The 24470-nt window shown below is 41.8% G+C and overlaps 1 protein-coding gene across 4 annotated transcripts in view; it reads right to left on the bottom strand.

Moving 5' to 3' along the window:
• Rgl1 (ral guanine nucleotide dissociation stimulator like 1) overlaps window positions 1–24470 on the bottom strand; it is a 260886-nt gene that overhangs the window by 18865 nt on the left and 217551 nt on the right. For all 4 annotated transcript variants that reach the window (XM_010640560.2, XM_033762134.1, XM_010640562.2 and 1 more), the window contains 8 exons: window positions 23044–23228; window positions 19719–19843; window positions 17206–17421; window positions 13567–13670; window positions 10406–10490; window positions 4264–4353; window positions 1588–1674; window positions 261–293 (listed from right to left, as the gene is read on the bottom strand). In XM_010640560.2, coding sequence (XP_010638862.1) covers window positions 261–293; window positions 1588–1674; window positions 4264–4353; window positions 10406–10490; window positions 13567–13670; window positions 17206–17421; window positions 19719–19843; window positions 23044–23228 — 925 coding nt within the window. The remainder of the gene's footprint in view (window positions 1–260; window positions 294–1587; window positions 1675–4263; window positions 4354–10405; window positions 10491–13566; window positions 13671–17205; window positions 17422–19718; window positions 19844–23043; window positions 23229–24470) is intronic.

Here is a 24470-nt window from a genome sequence, read left to right as displayed (position 1 = left end):
CTGGCTCTGTGATCTGGTAACTCTGGTCCGGTTATTTAACCTCTGAAGTGCTGGTTTCCTTTGAACTAAGGATGATAAAACTGGCCTCACATGGGCTCTTGAGAGCTAATGCACAGCAGTGTGCCCTGCACAATGGCACAGAGTAAGTGCTCAACAAACATTCTCTTTTTTCCTGCTTCTATGATAAAAAACCCTTAATTTTCTACTTTATAAAATTTTTTCATGCCTAGATGAAGAAAAGTGGAAAATCATAGACTTACCCTTCTCCTTTTTTCAAAGTTAATCAGTCCTCCCTGAAAGAAATTTTAAAAATATAGTGACCAACCAAGCTTCTTTGAAACATAGCCTTGTGTTTTTCTAGATCACATTAAAATAGTTTAAAGGGATGATAAAGTCATAATTATTAATGATCCTGTAATTATGGCTACTATAGAGGAAGGGAGCCATCTTTTACTTTAAGAAAAGCATTCTTTCATTTATAATAGAGCAAGATAGGCAGACAACCTTCTAATAAAATGTCTGAAATAAACTAAAATAGTGATGAGAAATAATTACAAGTCAGAACCCCAAATTACTTGCAGAGCCAGGAAAGACAAATGATTGAATAAATATTCCATTCTACTTTTTTCCTTGACCAAAAACAACAAAAAACAGATGGTCACTGACTCATACTAGAAACCAAGTTGTCAATGCTTTACCAAAAGGGAAGTTGCTTCTATATAGTATCGTGAAAAGTTAAGTTTCAATTCTTCATCCGTCTCACTCCTATTCTCAGTAGGCTGAATTTAACTTCTAAATCTGTGATCCCTCCCCCAAAATTCCCCAGCACTGATGGGTGTTTCCTGAGATAAGCTGGGACAGAGGATGTGAGAAGACACAGAGCTCAGGAAATGCAAGATGAATGAACACGTCTGTGATACTCGTGGCAAACCTGCTTATAGTTGTGCTATAAGCAAAGTAACTTCTATTCTTTCCAGTTATGTACAATAAAAGCAGGCTAATTGTGCGTGATGACCAGCAAAGTACAATATACTTAAATATACAAGTAATCTTCAAATCTTACTTCAGATATTAAATTTCCTTTCCACTTACTGCTTTATTACTGTTACCTACAAGTATTACCTCTTTCCCCATCCCAAGAGAGAGACAGCGAGTGAGTACATATCTCAGAACAAGAAGCAATACAAAAAGGGGTAGGGGGGGTTACTTGAAAATTCACAGACTTGACTCACTCCTCTCCCTAGGTCAAATGTTAGGACATATTATTCCTTCCATTCCACCTGTAACGTTCTACTCAACATCAAAGTCTTGCTTATACCCACTGTTTCAAGAGGCCTTTTCATTACATCCGCTCATGTTGTCTCATGGCCTTTCTGTTTGAATATCACTGCCTACTCTGCTATATTATTCCTCCCATTGGCTTTGGAGCCACTTCTTACTTGTTACTCTGTATTCTTCTTAGAATCCAGCACAGTAGCATGCTTATTTATAACTGGCTCTCAACTGATACTGATAGAAGTGAATTTCTCTGCTGAGAATCCCATGGGAGGGCTGCGGGCCTAGTTACATTACTCACACACCGCTCACCTCAATGTAGTCCTGAAGGGCAGTGTCCAGCATGGTCAGGTCGGTCAGGAAGGTACCCAGGTAGGGTACAGTTCCCTGCATCACACCCTGAAGAGCAATCAGAGTAAAACTGTCTTTATTGTTACTGAAAACTTTAAGGGTTTCAGGAACCTCCACACGGGAAAAAATGGACCCATTCAAGGACTATTTTGGAGCCACAAGTACTAACCTCTGTGACTATTATTTTAAAAACCCTGACAAACAGGATAGGAACTCAAAATGTCTGACTTTCAAAGTCATGAAATCCATGCCTAAAACCCAGTAGATCATACACATACATTCAGATGCATTCACGAGGGTTTGTACTTCACTTGTGCTCAGGTCAGTGGGCCATCTGGTCGCTCTCAGAGTATGTGAACACTTCTGGTGGTCTGCGATAGCCCTGGACAGCAACAGCCTCGCCATCAGTAAAGTCATGGGCCACTGCACGATGGAGAAGTACGCACCACAGGAGTGCGGGGCATCACTATTAAAATGGCCCCTTGGGCTGGGCCTAGTGACTCACTTCCAAGGAAGAGAAGACAGGGAAACTGAGGGCTGGGGATGTGCTCAGTGGTAGAGCACTTGCCTAGCATGCATGAGGTCCTGGGTTCAATCCCCAGCACTGCGCGTGCACGCACACACACACACACACACACACAAATGTGAAGCCTGGCAAATTCTAACCAAGCGATTAAGGTCAACATCACCAGTGGCTCCAACAGCACAGACGACAGATATTGTTAACATTCCCTCCTTGATAGGAAAAAAGAGAGCTCTTCTTCTCCATGGCACAGTTTCAAAGAACCTACAACCTCAATCGCACCCCTAGAATAACAAATGTAACCCCGACTACGGGACTCATAAACACCAAGGGAAGACGGAGAAACTGCTGTGAGCCAGAAGGGACTGGGAAGACCAGGCAACGAAATGCAGAGCGAATGCTGGACCGGGTCGTGGGACACAGAAAAGATGCTGATGGGAATCCTAGCTCATAGTCTGATGCCAGTACGGACAGATGTGCCAAGGTTAGAGATATTAACAACGGAGGAACGGTGGGAGGTGTGCAGGTATTTGGGCGTTTACAGTATTCTATGTTACCAATTTTGCAACTTTTCTGTAAATCTACAATTATTCTAAAATAAAAAAGGTTTTTAAATTGCCCATTGGGAATTAAGGTGGAAGGAGTCACCACAGCTGCAGGTATAGTCTATGTCCACGCCACCAAATCTCTAAAATCATCCCTGTTCTCCATGAGGCCACAGGGTATTAACCATGCTGCAAGAAAAGTAAAACAGGGCTTCTGCGGACTCCGTATCGAAATGTATTAAGGTACGCACAGAAATCCTGGCAGGAACACAGTCTCAACCAGGGCAAGGCCAGGCTGCTTGGCATGAGGCTGGCGGCTTCCTAAGCCAGGTCACACCAGGGAGGGCTTTGTCCCTCAGGAACTCACTGTCAGCTGCAGCTTGTCCTTCCCCATTATGTGTACATGGTCTCACCCTGAACTAAAGTAAGTGTCCCCCATTCGTAACAACTATTTATAACTTGTCCTTGAATCTCCAAACAAGTTTCAAATACTGTGAGTTTTATAGGTTTTATGTTTCAGCATCAAAAACATTTCTGATTTATACCCGGCTTTCCAAAGAAGGAGAAAATCCTCTCAAGGTAGGGATATTTAGTTTGCCAGTTTCTAATCTCCTCTTCCTGGTTTTCACCGTGTATGCTAAGTTAGGAGTTTAAAATACAGTTAAAAAGCTGGGCATGGTGGCACACACTTGTAATCTTAGTACTCAGGAGGCTGAGACAGGAGGATCACCATGAGTCCAGCGCTAGTCTGGGCTACATAGTGAGTTCAAGGCTAGCTTGAACTACAAAACACACAAAAGAAATAAGGAAGGAAGGAAGGGAGGGAGGGAGGGAGGGAAGGAAAAAAAGGAAGGGGGTCAGAGATGCAGCCGAGCAACACAGTACCTGCCTGGCAAGCTCAGGTTCCTGAGTTTGATCCCCAGTACCCACCCTCCAAAAAAACAAAAAAAAACAAAAAACAAACAAGAACAGAAAGAGAAAAGAATAATAAAATAACAAAATAAAATACAGCTAAAGACAATAACTAATACCAGCCTTCAGAAAGGAGGTCATCCTTTGAGTGTTGAAAAACCAGACAGATTTGATTGTCCTAGGGATTAGTACGGAGAGCTTAGCGGTGACTTGAGAACGAACGAAGTGAGGAAAAGGACAAATCCTCCTAGCAGCACTCTTCCCTTGGCCATCAAATGCCAGAAGCAGAGGACGACAGCAAGTCCTGGGGCCTTTTAGGCGAAGCGGCACAAGCAGGGCTGCAGGAGCCAGGGAGCGGGACAGAGAGACCTGCTGCTCACTTTCCCTTATTATCAAAAAAGAAGTAAATAAAATGTATTCCAGAAAAAGTCCTGAATACCTGATTTGCAACCCTCAGTGTTCACCTCCTACTAGGTCAAATGCAGCAAGTATCCTTCCTAAAGACTCCCAGCACTGCTGAGGACCAGTGCGGTAAAGAGAGGGAAAGCACGGGCGCCCTGAAGATTGCAAACACTGATGTCACAGAGCCCAGCTACCTAGTCATGACGCAGGGCCGGTGTCCTACAGCTCCCGGGGAGGAACACGAGCTGGACATACCATATCCTTCTGCAGCTGCAGCCGCCTCTGGGTTCGCTTCTGGTTTTCCTTCACACTGCTGTCCAGGTTTGCAAACTTGGAGGTTCCTTCCTAAGGAGCAGAGCACACACAGGGAAAGTGGCGGAGGCTGCCACTCTGGGAATGAGCTCCACATGGCACACAACTGCAACCTCTGCCCAGGTCTCTGAACGCAAATGAAGAGGCCTCCAGCAGGCTCTCAGGGACTCTATGTAAATGCTTGGCGATCCTATGGCCACAGGCTCTGTATGAGGCCTGGTGGTCTTTGATGATCCCAACTCTTCCCTCTTGTCTTTATGGAAGATGACTGATTCGGTTATAAAATCAACCGTCACTGCAAGGCAGGCGAGTCCCTGAAGAGGAGACATTTTAACACATTCCGAATTTCAAAGTGGTCCTAAGTCCTGGAAACAAAGGTGTCTTCCCCTGTACAGTTTGTGACATCTTGATCCTGGCATGAAAGAGGTGTGCTAGCATTCTGTGAAAGAAAAGGGACTAATTCTGGGGTATTCCTTAGGCAAGTGAAACTGCTGGATCGGAAGTTTTCTGAGGAAGTCCCTGTCATGGTACATGATCACTTCGTGAAAACTACACCCTTACTTATTTCCCCCTATTCTCCCATCAACCCCTCTAAATTACCTTCCCAGTTTGGAATCATTACACATCTATCCTTCCTCTCGGTACCTGAGGGCAGATGGCTACCCTTTCTCTCCTCTCGGCTACTGTAACAACAAACTCTTCTACATAATGACTAATCACAAGTTGCTGACTTCATATAAAGTGTTTTGGTTTTGTGGTTTCAGGGGCTTGTTAAGTTCCCATTTTCCAGGAACTGCATGAATGGGAGGCAAATTTCACAATTCATTCTCGCGTAACCCCTAAAAGATTTTCCACAGTCAGGTTTCCCTGGGTTTATTATGTTGCCTTAGCATATGACTTTTCACTACTGTATAATGCAGGACAATTCCTTCTCAGTGACACGGCCTTGCTGATGCGATAAAGCATAAGTACATTCTGTCACTACCCACCTTTGACCCAGGTCCAGGTCCAGAGCCCCACCCCCACCCCAGGACTCCTCATCTGTTTCGGTTCTCCTACGAAGGATAATAAGGACAGCTTCTCCTGGACATGCACGGTGGCAGCCTAAAAGGTGCCTCTTCCTACACTGGGGTCTTCTAAGTCCTTGCAATTCTTCTTTTTTTTCCCCCTCATTGAGTTTATTGGTACATTTCAGGTATACAATACAGTTACATTCATCATTGGGATCTTGTACCTTTACATGACAGTTCTTGGTTCTCATTTTTTCCCTTGTTCCTCCCCTCCCTTCGCCCCTGCCTCCCCTCCCCCTTTACAAACACTTCATTTCCATTTTTTCATTTTCTCATATTTTTTCTTTTCCCTTTTTAGTTTTCCCCTACCCTTCCCACTTCCCGTACACCTTTAGCCCTTTTCTTCCTATTTCACATGGTCAATTATCTCATTAGGATCTTATGTATTATTATAACTTATTCACACCAGAGAAACTATTCGGTATTTACACATGTGTGACTTATTTCACTTAGGAGTATATCCTCAATATGTATCCATTTTCCTATGAATGAATCTAATTTCTCATTCTTTATGCCTGAGTAGTGCTCCATTTAGCCCTTTTCTTCCTATTTCACATGGTCAATTATCTCATTAGGATCTTATGTATTATTATAACTTATTCACACCAGAGAAACTATTCGGTATTTACACATGTGTGACTTATTTCACTTAGGAGTATATCCTCAATATGTATCCATTTTCCTATGAATGAATCTAATTTCTCATTCTTTATGCCTGAGTAGTGCTCCATTTTATAGAAAAACCCCATCTTCTCCATCCAGTTTCCAACTGATGGGCAAATGGGCTGTTTCCAAGTTTTAGCTATTACAAACTGTGCCACTATAAACATAGGTGCACATATATCACTGTGATATGATTCTTTTAATTCTTTTAGAAAGACACCCAGCAGGGGGATGGCTGGGTCAAATGGAACCTCTAGTGTCAGATCTAGGGCTGGGTTTGTAACTCAGTGGTTCCGCCACCTGCCTTGCAAGTCTTCACAATCCTTAAGAATTCACTTGGAGCCAGGGATTTAGCTAGGTGGTTCTGCTTCCTGCCTTGCAAGCACAGGGACCTGAGTTTGAACCCCAGTACCAAAAAAAAAAACCAAAAAACAAAAAACAATTCACTTGGAGTGAGAAATCGATTCTCTCGGCATGAGGATGTGTCCCCTCTGTCCAGCATGTAGGTCCTTCCAGGCTTTCAATCATAGGTAGAGGGTAACATAGGGGGTTACTGCATATATCTAGAATTCTTAGTGAGGATCTCTGAGAAGTTAGAAAGCTACACACCACAAAACAGCACAGGTGGGAAGGATCTAGAGAAGCCCCAATATCACCCCATTGGTAGCAGGAAAAAGATCTGAGATGGGAGCTGAAAGACATGTTGATTCGTGACTTCACTGTGAAAGAGATTCTATGCCTGGCTGTAACACTAAAAAGGCTGACTCGTGCCAGTTCTTCCAAAGAGGTGTTGACTGAAAATCTACTTCTTTGCTACATGCAGTGGTTTTAGTTTTTCCCTTCCTTGACCCCAAATTCCTTACTCTGTACTTTCTTACAACACCAACCCCTTGCACCTTCTTGAAGTTTTTCACAGTTCTTTCCTCCTGCCTCCTTCGCCACTCACACTCAGACTCCTTTAAGTGACTCCACTTTCTGCTCAAATCATCTTGCTTTTCAGACACTCAGGTCAATAGAAATAGCCACCCAATCACCTTTGTCTGGATGAATTCTAAATCTCTCCCTCTCCCTCCAGTGCTCTCCCATTGCTTTCCTCTCCTCTGTTGACTCCACTTCTTTCTCTATAGTGCAAATTTCTCATCTGAGGCTCACCTCTCTCTATCTCCGTCTTTAGTGGAGTCCAACTGCCTTCGCTCATGTTTTTTCCTGCGCTTCAGAAGAATCTCTGCTACTAGGTACAGAAGGACCTTGTCTATGAGGCAAGATCCAGTTTAATAAATATTGATTAAATTATACCTCAGAAGCTACTGGCGATTTTTAATTTGATAGTTCTTCACAGTTCTAATGGTCTGCTGCTCCAACTTCCATGCTATGTTAAGGAGCATCACTAAATGAACATCTCCACTGGAGAGGTATTCTAGCAGTTCTTTATATCAATTCAACCAGGGAGAGTTCTCACCAGGAATCATAAGAACCAAGACAATTTGGTGACAGTCTTCTTTCCTGTTGTTTTGAAATCCATGGGAAATTCGCCTTCTCAGAATTAGCTAAGTTTCCAAAATCAAAAGGATATAACAGGTTTTAGGTAATCTTTGAGAAGAAATAAAAATATTTTTCCAACAGTTAAAAGGCAAACCACAGATTTTTGCTAATTATTATCTTGTCTGGGCCACCATATTATAGAATCAGCTTGTTAAATTTACATGTTGGGCTGGGGATTTAGCTCAGTGGTTCTGCCACCTGCCTCACAAGCGCAAGGACCCAAGTTCGATCCCTGGTACAAAAAAACAAAAACAAACAAAAAAAATTTACCCAGATGTAGAAGAGAGATCATTTAAAACTGAGAGTACCTAACAACACATCAGTAGAAGTCTCAAAGTAACATATTAGAAACAGAGCCCAGTCAGTAGTTCCCCCCGCCAGTGGTTCTTTTGAGAACTTAAATGCTTTGATTTCAATTTTTTTACAGCTGTGCTGTTAATTTACACACAGGATTATACACTTTACATGAAGAATGATCAACAAAGATGACAGGAAAGGGACTTGCTTGTACATGTGGTCTGCCCAAATCATTTTACTACCATTAATGATAATGTACAGACCACATGAAATCATAGCCAAGTTTTTCATTTCTTTGGGATTTGAGCCATATATAAGAAATTTCACTTAGAGTACTGAGGTAAATTCTTATATTTTAAAAAAGGTTTATGGGATCTTTAATGTCCAGAAATAGCTTTGTTTCTAAGGCTTCAGCCAAAAGACTGCCACCAGGCAATGATCTGCACAGCATTCAATTTATCTACCTTGGAAGGATGACTGGGGACTACTGGGATTTGAATGTGTGGCTCCAGCTAGTCTAGCTTTCTACTGCAAATAGGGAGATCACTGAGCCATCTCCTTCCAGCCAGCTGGGTTTCCATTTAAAGTCTGCAAATCCAGAGGGACGTGAAGCAAGGAATAATATGATCTCAGCAATCTTTAAATGTGCAGTTACTCAGGAGCCCAGTCCAAAGTCAGACATCAGCATAAACTGACCTGCTCGTATCATTCACTCCAAGAAAGATGGACAGTGGGTACACTGTTAAAATCACGTGAGCGATAAGATCCATCAATTCACACAGTCAAACAATAGTTTCTGAACACACACTACAAGCCAGGCACTCTATTAGGCATTAAGGATACAAAAGAAACAAAAGATATATCCAGTGCCTGCCTGCAAAAAGCTTACAGGTCTGCAGGGAGACAGGTCAAGTCCACAGGCAATTCCCATAGAGCACGTGGTAAGTGCCAGGACGAAGGAATGGTGAGCTTCTCCTTGTCCAAACGGGGGGACACTTAGTGTTGAGGAAGAAAAAACAGGAGTCCACACAAAGACGTGAAGGATGGGCAGAACTTAGGAAAACAGTCATGAAAACTATAATAGGCACCTTCACAGGACTGACTAACCTACGAGTTTTAGACACTGGAGTCTGACAAGTCATCAAATGGATGCCTTTTCCTAATAACCCCACCTCCACTTGACCTTTGTTCCTACCTCAAGTGTCCCAAAGCTCAAATGTGAAGCTTATAATTTATTCATTTTCACTTGTTATGCACACTTTATTTTTACATGTATATAGCTTACCAAATACTACAAATCACTTACATTTATATAGCACTTTCACGTATTTTACTGCAATCATTCTTCAAACCAATTCTGTGAGGCAATAGACCCATTGCCATTACTGCCTCCAAGCTGCAGAAATGGAGACTAAAGACAAGGACCAAATCTTCAAATTACCAGTTCAGGGATTCCCCTATGCTAGAGCATATCATACTATTTTATAATTGTCTACTTTTCTGCCTTCCCATAAGGCTGTAATCCCCTTATTATCAGAGAGCTGTAGATCAATATGGTTATATTTCAATATCTAACATATAAGAAGTGTACAACCAATATATGCTAAATTATCAATTTATCCATTTCCCTCCTCTATGAAGTTGGACCCCATCTACCATGCCCTTTACTCCCAAGGTGTCAAAAGAAACAGTTTAATCCCTAAATAACAAAAGCATAGGTTTTAGAGTCCCATCAGGTTGGATTTACATTTTAGTTTACCCTCTACTAGGTGTAATGCTTCCTTCTGAGAGTCTGGATTATTTGCAAAACAAGAATTTAAAACTTACTGTATAGAAGATAGTGCCTGGTCTATGTTAACTCCCTTCTGGTGATTGCTCAGTCTGTTTTTTTGGCTTTTTTTTTTTTTTTTTCCTTAATACTACTTATTGTTTAGTGTCTCTAGCCACCAACTACGGAAGAACTCCTAAAAGGATCTATCTTCGTATTTCTAGAGGCAAGTTCAAACCTTTATAAACATAAGACATTTAACATGTTTTTTGGAAAAATGAGCCAAGCTAGACTTTTGCCTAGCGTACAGGTCAGAAATCACCACTCACTTGATTGTTCAGTAAATGTTCTGACTACAAGATTGTGCGACCTGGTCTAAATAAAGGATGTGGCATTGCAGGCCTGGCCTCTTATTCTAGTTTTTTGCTGAGAAGGGTACTTCTGGGACCCTTACCCACCTAGCTGCCAGCTCTTGGTATCTGCAAAGTAGCATGCTAAGAAAGCACACACATGAACACAAGTTCACAATCTGGTTGTTTAATAGGGAAGCTACAGAGGTTAGAAGGTGAGAACTCAAATGGACTTTGAATGTTCTCAACCCCATGTATCCTAGATTATGCAGAAAAGAAGAAAATTCTGCTTTCTTGCAGAACAGAAGGCTCTTAGGGAGCCCTGAGCTACTCCTCCCTGGGATGGAATTCGAAGCTATCAGCAGTGCCCCCGGTTCTCTCACCCTGGGCCTCACCTTCATCAGTAGTTCCCGGCTGGTCAAATGGTTATTATGGTCTGAGAAGATATCTGAAAGTTCTTCAAACATTAGCATTCGGTCCCTATGAAGAAGGATTAAGGAAATATTAACAACAAGGAGAGAGTAAAATTCAGACATCTTCGGGGTAGCTGTTTTCAGTTCCTACAGCAATGGAAGAATGTTTTGCTGTCAGAATTGGCTTTTATTCCCCCCAAATATGCTTTTTCAAAAGGTAAACATGGCTATCTGTATAAAGAGAAATGTTTTCTAACAATGCATGATATCATAAAAAAGCATCAATTGTGACATTAAGTTATTCAACTGGGACATGCTTTCTTCAGTGAGTTGTTTTTTGTTTTTGTTTTTATTTTAACCTTAGCAACAAATACAGAGCCAAATGGGAACTAAGAGGTCATCTTGGCCGGGCCCCTAATTTTACACAGGAAGCTGCCAAGGCCAAGGGTTTGCCCAAATTTTCACCAGAAACTTCTGAGCGTCTCAGAGATAGCATCCCCAGTTTTGTCCAGCTTCTCACCCTGAGTCAGAGAACTGTGGAATCAGAATGGGCTCTGCAGCTGAGGGTGAAGGTGGAGGTCAGGGACAGATCTCCGCTCTGCCACTCACTTCCTCAGCGATCTCAGACAAGTTGCTCAACTTCCCTGAGCGTCCATTTTCTCATCTGCACAATGGACGCTATCACACCCTCGGAGGACTGCTGTGAAGGTAAGAAGCATGCCATGGGCGAAGCACCCAGTGTCCTGCACTCACTGTATCCCCCTCTATCTCCGTGAGCTTCTTGCTGGCCTCCACACACCCTTCCCAGGCTACAGAGTGGATGATGCCGAAGGCAAAGAATCATTAGGGGCCAGAGCCTTATATGTGCAATATTCTCATCATCATGAAAAAGCCATTCCTAAAGGACTTACTTGCATTACAATGAGGAGATTGCTCTTATAATAAAGAAGACCATTAAAGCTGCTTATATTTTACAGAAAATCGTTAGGAACTTAATTACATGTAGTTCTAAGTTGAGAAATAACTTAGGTATTTTCTCTGTCTACTGAAAGCTGAAATGTAAAAGATTATAGGGGAAATTAAAACCAAATAAGATATCGTGACCCTGTGCCTAAAACTTAGCAATGGAGAGCATAGAAAGCTGACGGGTGTCTTCTCTAAGGAGCTGGGACACAGCAGCATCCTTGCTAAAATATAAACTAGCCAATGAGCTAAGAATCAAACCAGACGTGATGAACAGAAGTTTTTAAACGCTAACTTAAAAGGTCAGCTGGAAGAATGGACCTTCTTATATGGCAACCACAGAGACTAAAATATAGGTTCATCATTTTGTTCACATTTTTAAAAATGTGTATTAGTATGGACACGTTTGCAGTACACAACGATTACACTCATCACCGGGAGTTGGCACGTGTACATCACACCCTTCAAATATTTTTACATCTCCTTCTCCCTTCCCTCCTTCTCTTGGTCCTTTTCCCATTTACAAAAGATCCATCGCCTTGTTACTATCTTTACTTGTCTTTGGGCCCCAAACTTGCTGTAAAAGAAAAGAAGTCTTCGGCAGGGTAGGTGACTGTCGAAAGAAGACACTAACTGACTAATAACCACCCAAAAAATGAGATCAGATTGCCTGTCAGTGCAATGAGATAAGGTTGAAATTGTACCACCCGACTACTCCCATACTTTTGATACCACTGTTGGGTGGGGAAGCGGTGATGAATGGAGAGGAGAGGAGATGTGACTGTAAAGAAGGAGGACACTCTATGCTTCTGATTGTCCCATTGTATTTCCCAGGGACTATTATCGAGGGATTGTATACAACCCGTATCTTTTATAAGATATGTGTCTAGAGGAGAATCAACTAATCTCTTTCACACAGAGTCACCTTAGGACCCAAGAAAAGAGTGATAATCAAGAAAATTGCACTGAGCTTTGAAAAGCCTATCTGCCAGGTTTTTCCTGTAGATAATGGTGTCATAAACAAAGTATGAGCTTTGGAATCCAAGTGGCTGTGGCTTTTGTCACATGAAGTATTAAGATCATCCACTGTTTTTCCTTTTTTAACTTGTCAAAGAACTCTCCAGAAATAATGTGGCCCCTCTGAAATAGACTATCCCTTGAATACATCAGTAAGCTAGGATAGTCTGGCACTCATTCTCCAGCACACATTTATGAGACTCTTGTTTGCCAGTGTGGGTCTCATGCAAGTGTGAGGAGCGTCAATCCCTTAGGGGTTAACAAATGAACTGATGAAACTGAATTCCTAGGCCTTCCACTCTGAGGACAAATTCACTGTTTCCACCCAACAGCCTTGGCTGGGGAGTAAACTAGCTTCTCCCCTGACAGACACTGACACTCCCTCCCCTGATATAGCCTCACAGCCAGGGAGACTTGGACGCAGCCAGCCTACTTGGTATCTGTGACACAAGCCCCAGCCTCTAAATCTGTTCTGAGTGGTACTAAGCCTGCTTCCTCTTTCCCTTCCTGTGCAAAAAGGTCTCTGGTCTACAAACGAAGTTCTAGAAGTGGAAGACAGCGATCATAAGGACAATAAATTGCCAATGGTTCTAAAGGCTGCAACAAGAAACATGAAGAAAAACAGCCCAGAACATGGCCAGTGAACAATTTCTTATCAGTTGCCTAGAATGGAAGGAACATTCAAGGGTTTTTAACATCACTAAGAAACTTTTAATATAAGATCATGTAGTTTTAATATAATTTCTAAACTAGCTTCTAATACACGGAGGCACAAAGGGACTGAACAGTTTCTTGCTGCACATCCAGCACTAATGCCACAGCTGTGCGGGTGATGCCTCACCTTCTGGAATGGCCTCGGGCTTTGGAATGAGGCTGAACAACAACCAGAAGTCATGGCAAACTGCAGTCCTTCATCCCTCAAAACGCAAGCAATAAGCACATCCTTCAAATCATCCCCCAAAACCAATCAATCTTGGCTTGGCACTTTGAGAATGGGGTTAACTTCTGCAGCACCCTTGCTCAAAACTCACTGATGATTATGTGTAAGATGCACATCACCTGAAACAATGAGAGGGCTTTGACTATGCCTCTCCCATCACATGATAATGAGGACCCATAGCACTGATGTGGCGATGAATCACTCAGACACTTTGCAAACTTACTTTGGGACGGCAGCCCAGGTCTTTTTCAAGCGATAGATGGAATTAGACTGCAGTGCTGAAACGATGGCCCTCAAGGAGGAAAAGTTCTTCAGGATTCTACATTCCTGTACGGGGAGTGATTGGGACATAAAAGGCATTTAAATATCAATATTACAGTGAGTCGGTTGTTTCCTGTTTTAGAGGTATCACAGCTGCTATGAATTCTTACCACTAAATAGGCAGCTGAATAAATACTGGACATCAAAAAGTGGCTCCTTCCTCCCACCCCAGTCACCCAAACACTTTATAGATTTTGGCACCATGTGTTTGTTTTTCTCCCTTTAAGATATTTTTGCGCTGTTGTTACAGTTTTATAGTTTCCAGCTTTCCCCGTAAAAACATGAATGGAGGTGAGCCTAGAGAGAGGCTAGAGAAAGCAGCTTTCTTCTGTGGAAAGCACACACATGCCCTAAAAATACACATGAAAGATCACTGTATCCTTAGACCCACAACGGAACTGGGCAACAGCCACTTCGAGTTCCAATGGTATCAAACATCTCATGACCAATCCTTGTCCTGGGAGGTGTATGTAACTTGGCAGTAAAAATTCACCACAAGTTGAACTTTGGCTTTTATGCTCTTAGCCAAGGGGGAATATTTTTATACACATTCATTTAGTTTCAAATTGGCTTGTACCGCACTCATAAACATTCAGAAACACCTTGGTACTTCAATGCTTCCAAAATAACTAGGGCTTTTAAATTAAGATTCATTTTGACAGTATTTAAAAACAAAATGGAAAGAGAACAGGAAACATTCTGGTTAAGGACAGAGGCTCCCTACTTACACTTACGCTACTATAAGAATCAAGGCCATAGTATCAGCAGTCAGTGACCTTGGAGTTAAAGTCCTGCCCAAAGAATAGCAAGGACAGCAAGAGTCAGGGAGAGGGTCCTATTCTTGGCTGGCATGGAGCGACACGAGGCAAGCAGACTATTCCTGTGTCAAAGGAGACGCTTCCCACACAGGCATATGGCAGTGCAACACACCCACAAATTACTATTGAGCACACTGAGTGAGTACGCACTGGGCTTCAGGGAGAACATCTGGGGCAAGATGTCCCAGAGTGGCTGGGCATAAATGCAAATCAGTTCAAGGTTCATTTCATGAAGTCGTACTCATCCGGACTAGAAAGGAAACACAGCATTCTCTAATTTAGCGTGCCAAAATCTGGATACGAGAAACTATGCCAAGGAATCCTTCAATCACTTTCTTTAGAGCAAATGCCAATGTATTTTATAAAAGCCACGCCCATCTCTTTAAAATGCCCCAAGGCTCTCCTCATTTGGAAGGAAAGAAGGAGGGGAAGGAGGGTGGAAGAGGAGAGAGGAAGAAGGAAAGAGGGATAGAGGGAAAGGAAGAGGAGAAGGAAGGGAGAGAGCGGAGAGGGGCAAAGAAACGAGAAGGGGAAGGGGAGAGGGAGGGAGAGGAGGAGGACAGGAGGGAGGGAGGGTGAGAAAGAGAACCCAGCTGGAACGGTTCGACAAAGGTTCAGAACCCAGAGTTATGTGCTAAACATCAGGAACCTGCAATAATTAAATGGACTCAGGCACAGATACATCGTGCCAATTGTAATAAACATAGGGAACTCATCATTTAGAAAGGTTTAAATGAAGGGTTTCAAGGAGTACAAAAGGCATCTGGTCCCACTTCTAGAAAAGGAGGCAGCTTCCAGAAGATATGATGCAAAAGTAAAAATGCAGCAGTACGGCCAGTCCAAGAAAATATACCCTTATTAGGTCAGAAATATTTTCTCCATGTAAAATTATTATCATTTTTCAAACATCTATTCAATAGATCCAACTGTGACAAATGCAAATAGTAAAATAAATCTTGGCAGGAACACTTAGGGTTTCACTATTTCATTTTATTTTTTTAGGGTTTCATTATTTTCTTAAGTCACCCTGTACAATTTCAAGACACAACATATTCAATATTAAAAACTATTATCACCAAAGGTGAGAACTCTTGGCTTTGTTACGAATACTATAGGAACTGGAGTATACGTCCAGTTATTCAAATTGTATATTTCTCATTATTATCTAAATGCACATCCTATATTTAACTTGGATCAAGTCATTGTTTGAGCCACACTTTGTCATATGCACAGATGTAGTCAAATAGACTTGGGGTGGATAAGCCATATGCTTTCAAGGCACAGAGCTCTAAACGTGGTGGTATTTACTGAAAAAATACTTTCTTATTACTTGAAAAAGAAAGAGAAATTCTATTCTACTATTACATTCCATTAGAATTTCTTTGGAGCCACTTGATGGAAAACAAGCTCTATTTAGAATAGGAGAAATGTAAGTTGTTTATGCAACTTTTACTCTTTTTCACTTTTTTATATACAAAAAAGTCTATAATAATACATCACTTAAATACTCAAAATGAGGCAAATTCTTTGGCATAATTATGTTTAATCAAAAACAACAAGAGAATGTGAAAAACTTAGGCATTGTGCCCAAGAGAGAGGCTTAATGAAAAATATAGCTAAGGGGATATAAAGCAAAATACCTCTTGATTAAGGGTTGACCCAAATAGTCCAGAACACAAACTAATAGAATATTTACATAATAATTATTTTTCAGAATTTTTGCTGATGTAATCTCTTATATAGAAAAAAAATTATAAAAACCTTTGATCCTCAAGTTTCAAAAATCGTATCATTCAGAACCAAATTCAAACATCACCTCATTTCTTCTTTGACACCCTGATCAGAAATGACTTCTCTTTTCTCCACTTATCCAGCACTTAAGATAGTCAACACCACTACTGCCCAGGCTGAGGTAATTCCATTAAGGGTTGCTCCTGTAGTTCCAAGTCAATTCTGTTCTAGACTGTTATATCTTTAAAATACATACTATTATAGTCTATATATAATAGTTTATGTAAAAAATATATGATCAATTAACTGAATGCTGTCATTTTCTCAGTCATGACATACAGTGCTGATAAGGGAGGGTTGTCTGGCATGTAAGCAATTAATCCAAGGGAGTAGACTCTGACCCTCAGCAGAATGTAACCCAGGTCTAAGAATAGACTACTCCCCTCTGACTGTGAGGCCCTCGGAAAGTCCACAGATTAGTGTGAGATCTGTGGAGATATCTCAGTCCACTAGAAAAGAGAGGGTTGTGAGGAAGGACCATCTGTGCAAATCTACAGAATATGAAACGCATCCCAGTGCTACCGACATGTATGGGTGATCATTCTGGGATGGAGAGCAGTTTACTGGACACACAGACCAGGAATTTATATTTACTGAACATGGGGCAGACATGGAGTCAGGGGTGGATAGAAAGGAAAAAGCAGATGGAGTGTCTTCCCGGAGAAGCAGCAGTGTAGGGACCGTAGGTGGGAAGAAGTGAAGAGACCAGTTTTCGGGGTTTTTTTTGTTTTTAAGAGGAGAAATACATAAGCCCTCAAGGTGAAAAGACAACTTGTTTTCTTAGTTTAGACCAACAACAACAGAACCCATTAGGCTTGCATATATGGTCTTCTCACTACCTTTCAACCAAACAGCTAAACCATTTAAACAGAGTGATGGCATGGTCTCCAATGCCTGCTAAATGCAAAAACTATCTTTAGAAAGATAATTACATGAGCAATGTTAATCCACTTCTCAATGATTCTGGCTCTCTGCTGGGTCTTGAGTTCTTTGCTGCCCAGGATGGTGCTGACCACACATTTAGTGAGGGTATTGAACTGAGAAATGGTAGCACGGATTGTAGGAGCCAAATGTTTGTTCTCCTTCTTATCCCTCTGAGACCAAATGCAGCCCAAGCAATGGTGAGGCACAACTTTCTTGAATAGTTGCTGGAACAAAAGAGGAACTGACGTTAACGACAACACGCACATTTCATATGGCAAAGCATATCAGCGAGGTCATCTGGAAATCGGTATTTTGTGAATAGATGAATAATCCTTTTCTAGTTAATTTGCCTTGCAGTGCTCATTTCAATAGACAAAGGTCAATAATTAATATATTCATAGGTCAGAAAAGCCTACATGAACTGTTTAACTCTACTCAACTGAGCAAACAGAACACAATGACCAAATGAAACTTTAAATGACCCAAAATATTTTGACTTACCTGTCTTGCAAGGAAAATCAAACAATATCTCTTGTTCCAAAAAAAGTGCTTAAGGTTATTTTGACCTCAAAATCATATCTAGGATGTCCTGTGTACTTGCAATCATGAACTGTCTAGGAGGCAAACAGATGTCTCTGACCACTTGAAAACTGACCCCATCAGGGTCATTGCTTCCCATTCTTTAAAATAAATAAAGAAAGAAGCATACAAAAGGAAAAAGTGCTCAACAACACACAGTAAAAGAAAGAAAGAGGGATTTGAAACCTGGTTCCCAGGACTTTCCCTTAAAATTATAATAAAAAGTTATCTCTTTTCCTCATACCTATTATCTATCAATCATGCAAACAACAACCAAAAATATGTTTCTTAATCAAATTTTCATTTCTATAACAATCCAACATGGGACATAGAAGGGAAAACACTAGAATTTACTTACACAGACTACCAATTTGCTTCTAATACTTATTTTCATGTTCATTAGATGGAAACTGCCACTTTCAATACTGTTTTCTCATAAGTAAGCCAATGCAGCTGGACACAGTGACCCACACCTGTAATATCAGCTACAGTGAAGGCTAGGGCAGGAGGACTGCAGGTTCAGAGCCATCCTAGGCAACTTAGGGAGACCCTGTCTCACAATAATAAGAATTTTTAAAAGGGCTGAGACGTAGCTCAGCACTCCCAGGTTTAATCCCCAGTACCACAAAAAAGAAAAGAAAAAATAAGCACAGAAGCACTACAACCACTGTGGTAATTCCTAATACGTAATAGTCCCTTTAACAATATTTACCAGGTAATATCGAGCTATGAGATGTGACTGACATAATCAAATATGTACAGCTAACAACAATATTCAAACTTCAAAAGTACAGGAAACACACAGGGAAATGAGCTGCCAGACACAGTCACATGTGGATTCAATGAATTTATTTTACCCTAACTCATACTCTGACCCTGTACAATCCTCCAAATAAACAGTTGAGCTCTTGAAATATTTACGAGTCTAAAGGGAAAGAAATACCCATGGAACAGGGCAGATTTTGTTTCACTAGGATTAGAATTCTTATTTCCCTCTGTGACATGAGCGCCAAGCCAAATGCGTCTTCACTCAAAGTTGCAAGAAGAGCTTAGGCCTGAATTATTCAGAGAATTGATTCGAGTAATGTCTTAACGCTGCATTCAGAGGCACAGCCTGTCTCCAGTATTTAAGAAGGCTCCAATTGCATTATCCCACTGCCCTTTCTGGGACACTAGTATTGTCAGCACCCCCCATTTTAAGCGGAAGCACATAGGAAAAAGGAGAAGAGGTGCTGCTTTCAGCTCATGGACGCACATTCTTGTAATCCCAGCAGTCAGGAGGCTGAGGCAGGAAGATGACAAGTTCCAGGACAGCTGGGGCTATATAGTGAGTTCAGAACCAGTCTAGACTACATAGTGAAACCCCATCTCAAAACAGCAATAAACAAACCAACAAACAAAGTTGTGGACATCAGTATCGAGATTCCCCCCAAAAAACTCAAACTACAAATTCCATTTGGCCCAGCTATTCTTCTTCTAACTTCACAAAAGAGTTCAAAACACCACATTGCAGGGATCCATGCATACCTATGTTTATAGCCGCACAATTCACAACAGCTAAACCTTGAAAGCAGTCTACATGTCCACCAACAGATGGATGGAGAAAGAAAACGTATTTACACACAGTGGTGTACTACTCAGCCATAAAGAAGGATGAGCTCGAGGCATCTGTAGGAAAATGGATGCACCTTGAGATCAGGTGTTAAGTGAAATAAGTCAGACAAGCTTAAATCTAAAGGAGCAAAATAAAAGATAAAAGGAAACAAGGACATAGATCTTTTTCAAATGGGAAGGGGATCAGGAGGGAGAGGAAAAGGAAAGGGGATTTAAAAAAAAGAATTAAGATGTGTTATATATGTGATCAATTCCCCACGAGGAATGTAATCATTATGTACTGTAAACACGTACTAATAAAAAATAAAAAGTGATGAAGAAAACCTACTGCGTCCATGTACGTCAGCTGCTCTGCCACAAGATCTTCTGAGAAGCAAGTGAATTCTGCTGGCCCTCCACCTTCTGCTTCCTCTTCCTCTTCCAGGCTGAAGGAGATGGTGCTGGGAAGCCCATCTGTTCACATACGGAGAGAAGAAATCAGTAACTGGGTGCGCCAGGCATGATTTTTCTTACAGAGTCAAACTGGACTCCTTTCACATCAGAACAAGAGGGCTAACCCTGCAGGAAACCCACAGGGACAGGGAGCAAACACAACGAGTCCGAGTGAAAGGGAGGCTCAGTCTCTGCTAGTCCTCAAATTCTTTATTAACTTCCTAGACCTTACGTTGTCACTCAACAAACCATTTCTAGGACAGTTTAGGTAAAGTTTGGAGAAACAAAGCTGGGCCCACATTCAAGGGGAGAACTCATGTCCGTCACCCTCAGACTACAGCACTAATCCAGCGAATTCCTACATGCCAACCACGCATTTTTAGCTGTTGGATCACCTAGAGCCAGAAGCCTGGAGGATTGGGCATGAAAGCAGCCCAGGCCTCGAACAGGTGGGGTGGGACATTTAAGCATCAGAAATGCTGACAAAGCCCTCAGAATTCTCAAAAATGTTTAGCATTCTCAAAAAAATTCAGGTATTTTTAGCTTTCACCTGAGGTATACATGAAGTAGTAGAATAGATTTAAACTAGATTCATCTGAGCCTTATTATAGATAAGCATAACTAGAAGCAAATTACACAAAAAAGGTGAGAGAAAATTACTACCTAGAACTTCAAGTAAAAAACTGAAGAGCCCAGCACCTGGAACAGACCCTCCAGTCTCAACTTGGAAAGATGAGAAATGAACAAAATTAGACTGGCATCCCCAGCCTCCCTTTCGTGCAACCTTTCCCCAATTCCTGGGTCATTTTCCAACCTCATGCCCCTTAACTCCTCACTCTCCTTCCTGCCCAACCTGTTCCCAGGGAAATTCTAGTTGCACTCAATTATATCCTGGCAGAAATTTAAATCCGTGTGTCACTACTCCCCCAGAATGTTTTAAGCTTTTTTTTTTTTTTTTTTTTTTTTTTTTTTTTTTTTTTTTTTTTTTTTTTTTTTTTTTTTTTTTTTTTTTTTTTTTTTGCTTTCTTTGTAGAATGGAAGACATTTTTAGACATCTTGGATCACGCTGGTGTGGCTTTTTCTAAGTTTCCTAGGGGACAGGGGTATTGAGAATGGGCCTTACACCCTCCCTATTAGGATACCACATGGTACAAGCCTGTTCTGGTGGTAGGGGTGTTACGTAAAGGTTGGCCTCTGATCCCAGAGTTGAAGGTCTTGATGTGAATGGGATTGAGTTACAACTGGAAAATACAGAGAGTCCCTTGAGTCTGGGATACAAAGCAAGTACCAGTTAATAAAGACAGGCAAAAAACCCCACGATATGGAGGATGTTAAAAAGTCTGATTTCATCAGTTTTCCTCCATACAACTCTGGTAACTCATTCGGTCAGTGGGGAAATAAGAAACTTGGGGTCCCACACAAAGGTTCAAAAAGTGCCTGTCACTTTTCTTGACAGCTGCTATATAAATATATCCTAATATATTTAAAGCAATGCAGAGGCTGGCCACTTTAGCCAAGAGGTGCATGTGCTAAGGTTTCATCTCATTCATTCATTCAATAAACACCCACAGTAGTACAATATGCATGTAGAATACCGGTGTGTGTGAAGATGACATGATATTCCTTTCTCTCTGCGGCTTAGTCCATGCCTTCACTGCTTCCAACTGTCTTCCAAAGAGTAAAGCACAATTTTACTTTTGAAAATAGAGGAAAGCTTGCTTTTGCCCAAGTGAGAGTGGGTAAAATAAGCACACTCCTAAAACTCCTTTTCAATGATGACTCCTGTACTTAATAAGCAGAGTTTAGTGCTTTCTTGATTAAAATTTTCCAATCTTAGAAAAAGCTTCATTCTTGAGCATCGTCTGAAAGTTTTGGTGAAGTCAGGCAGTCTCCACCTCCTCTGCCTCAGCCTGCCAAAGGGGCTCTGCCTTCCAGGCCCTGGGTCGGTGACAAGGAACGACTGGTCCCACGGGTTCCCCAATTAGGCATGGAGCCAGGGGCAGTCCCAGTGGGTAGAGCTGGGCTCCAGCAGCATTTTCCACTGGAGCACAAAGCCAGGGGCGGCCCTGAGGGGACTGAGGCCCGCAGCTGGAGAAATGCCCCTGGTATCCAGCATTGCAGGCAGATGAGGTCATCCGACATACAAAGCCTTTGGCGGGCAGCTTCTAATGACGCAATCGTTCTCCCCCACCCTGTGATCCCCCATACAGAAAAAATGCAACAGGTAATGTGTACATTTACGGTTACTGTATTTTCTTTGGATCCAGGCAGCTTCTTTTATCTGCGTGGAGGACTCGTTTCCTTTCTCTCACTGAGGAAACCAGGCATTGCTTCTGGGAAATGTCTGTCCCAGGCTCCAAGTGGGTCAGCCACCATGGCAACCATCACCCAGCTCTCCAGCAAAGGGATCAAACATCACGCTTTAAGCCTGACCAAACCCTTCCTTTAATTTTATTTTTGACAAAGCCCGATAGTTCCAAGCACCCCATGACCTACAGTGGGGGCCTTTCCTTTGTCCTTGAAAAGAGAAGGTCAGTTCCTCAAATAGGAAAAAACAGCCTCAGAAACTTCCTTTGATGAGGTCATTAGAGATGCTAAATGACAGTGGTATTGGGGGACACATAACAGTGGTGCTTTCTACAATGAAGGAGAAATACCTTCCACCATTTTGTAAGGACAGGAGGGGGCTAAATTTTCTCAAGATAAACCACTTATTATAATTATTAACACATATTAATTGTACAGGTCAATGGAATTCACTGTTAAATTTCCAAACATGCATAAATCATGCTTTTAATTTCGTGCCTGCTAGTTAGGGGTGGTTGTTTATGATGGGTTTGTATTTGATTGCAGGATGAACCATTAGGCAGATAATAAAAAGCAAGTTCAGGTTGAGCACGGCACATCCTGACAAGGGAATCAGAAAGGAAACCCTCTTCTTGCTAACAAAAGAAATCCTAGGAAATAACTCCTCTGCACCAGTTTCAATTTTGTCTATAAAATGAAGACGCTAGAGCAGGCGGCCTTCAAAATCCCTCTCATCCCCTTTTTTGTTCTAAAACTTTAAAGCTCTAAATTAGCACTTCAATAATTTTATACTCACACTGATTTTCTAGCAGTTCATCCTGAGTCCTAGGGTTCCTCGTCCAGCCTGCATAGGGGGGACCTTTGTGGTGCTGAATCAGAATCTAGCTTTTTCCTTGTGACCAACAAGTACTCACTGTCAGTTTCCATTTCTTGTTTCTGAAACTGCTCAAGAAGATTTTGTGCTCTCCTTTCCGGGTCAGAGCCTGGCATCATCCTTTTGAGATAATCCAGCAGTTTTTGTAAGCAAGGGAAGTGAGGTGGCTCTCGAAAGTCTTCTGCACATTGGTCAAGCCAGGCCCTCAGGATTGACGCGATGGCGCTGAGAAAGAGAAATGGAGAATCACTACAACCAACAGGCTGTGGGGCTCAAAGCAAGCCCTGCACTTGGGGCCTATTCTGGGTGTGTACACTGGGGAAAACACGGTTAGGTAGTCAACAGATAACTCCCCTACGGGTTCCTGGAAATATCAATGAATTTTAAGCATTTCAAAACAAGCTTTATTATTTTCAGCAGTGGCTGAAGGGGAGGTATGGTGTAGACTGATAAGGTTAAAAAAAAAACAAAAGACCTAAACTTTGGAAAAACCCATTCAGCACACAAAAAGACAGGCAGAAGAAGATATAGTGAGCCCTGAGTTCAAAGCAATCTACACATAATAGGACTGCGTGGTTTCCAATTCTGGACTCCGAAATCAAAGATCACAAAACCTACTCCATTAATACTTCAGGAGATAGCTGAGCACCAGGAGGTCACCCAGGCTTAGAAAAGATAAATGCATAAATTTAATTTTACAAAGCTCACCAGACCTTCACCGTGAGCACCAGAAATGTCCACCTATCCTTTTGTTTATCCTTTGTTTCTCAAATTACGAAGAGAATGTTTCAAATGGGAGAAATAGTAGGGTAGAGAAGTTAAATCTTTGAAAGCTACTGGAGAAAATTTTGATAAGGAGAACCACTGTGAAGATGATTTCCTCTCAAGCTCCTTGGGTCACAGGCTCCATGCAGGGTCCACTTGGAGCAAAACAAGTTTCCAGAGCACGAACAGGGTCATAGTGTGTGCACAGCCTCCTCTAGACGGTGCCCAATCACAGGGGTGTCATCTCCAGGTATGGGGCAGCCCCTCACTTATGGGAAGAGGCAGGAATGACAACAAGGACACAACAGCTTGAGTGCTATTGTCCTAGACTTCATACTCAAAGACTCCCTGACACTTCTGAGTCAAGCACATGATGGGTTGCGTTCCACAGAGAAGAACAGATATTTTGCCTCCCTGACAATCAGTACCTGCACAGCCAAGACACATTCACTGATGGTGGCAGGGGCTGCACACTAATCCGTGCATCTATTGTTGACAGGCAATACTGTGTCAGCTACAGATCTATCTGACCAAACTTTTTCAGTCAAGAAGATTTTTGCAAGTTTTTAAATTACCATTATTATCTAACTGTACTACAATTAGCTATAACTAGACTAAGTCAATTTTATTCATATATATGAAACTGCAGCTCGGGCTTTCATAGGTATATATGACATTCACGCCAAAAAGCTGAACTACAGT

The sequence above is a fragment of the Fukomys damarensis genome, unplaced genomic scaffold (assembly GCF_012274545.1).
Source record: "Fukomys damarensis isolate Sample0158 unplaced genomic scaffold, DMR_v1.0_HiC HiC_scaffold_11, whole genome shotgun sequence".
In the NCBI taxonomy this organism is placed as follows: Eukaryota; Metazoa; Chordata; class Mammalia; order Rodentia; family Bathyergidae; genus Fukomys; species Fukomys damarensis.
The sequence above is the reverse complement of the archived record's forward strand: the minus strand, read 5'-3'. Positions and strand labels throughout refer to the sequence as shown.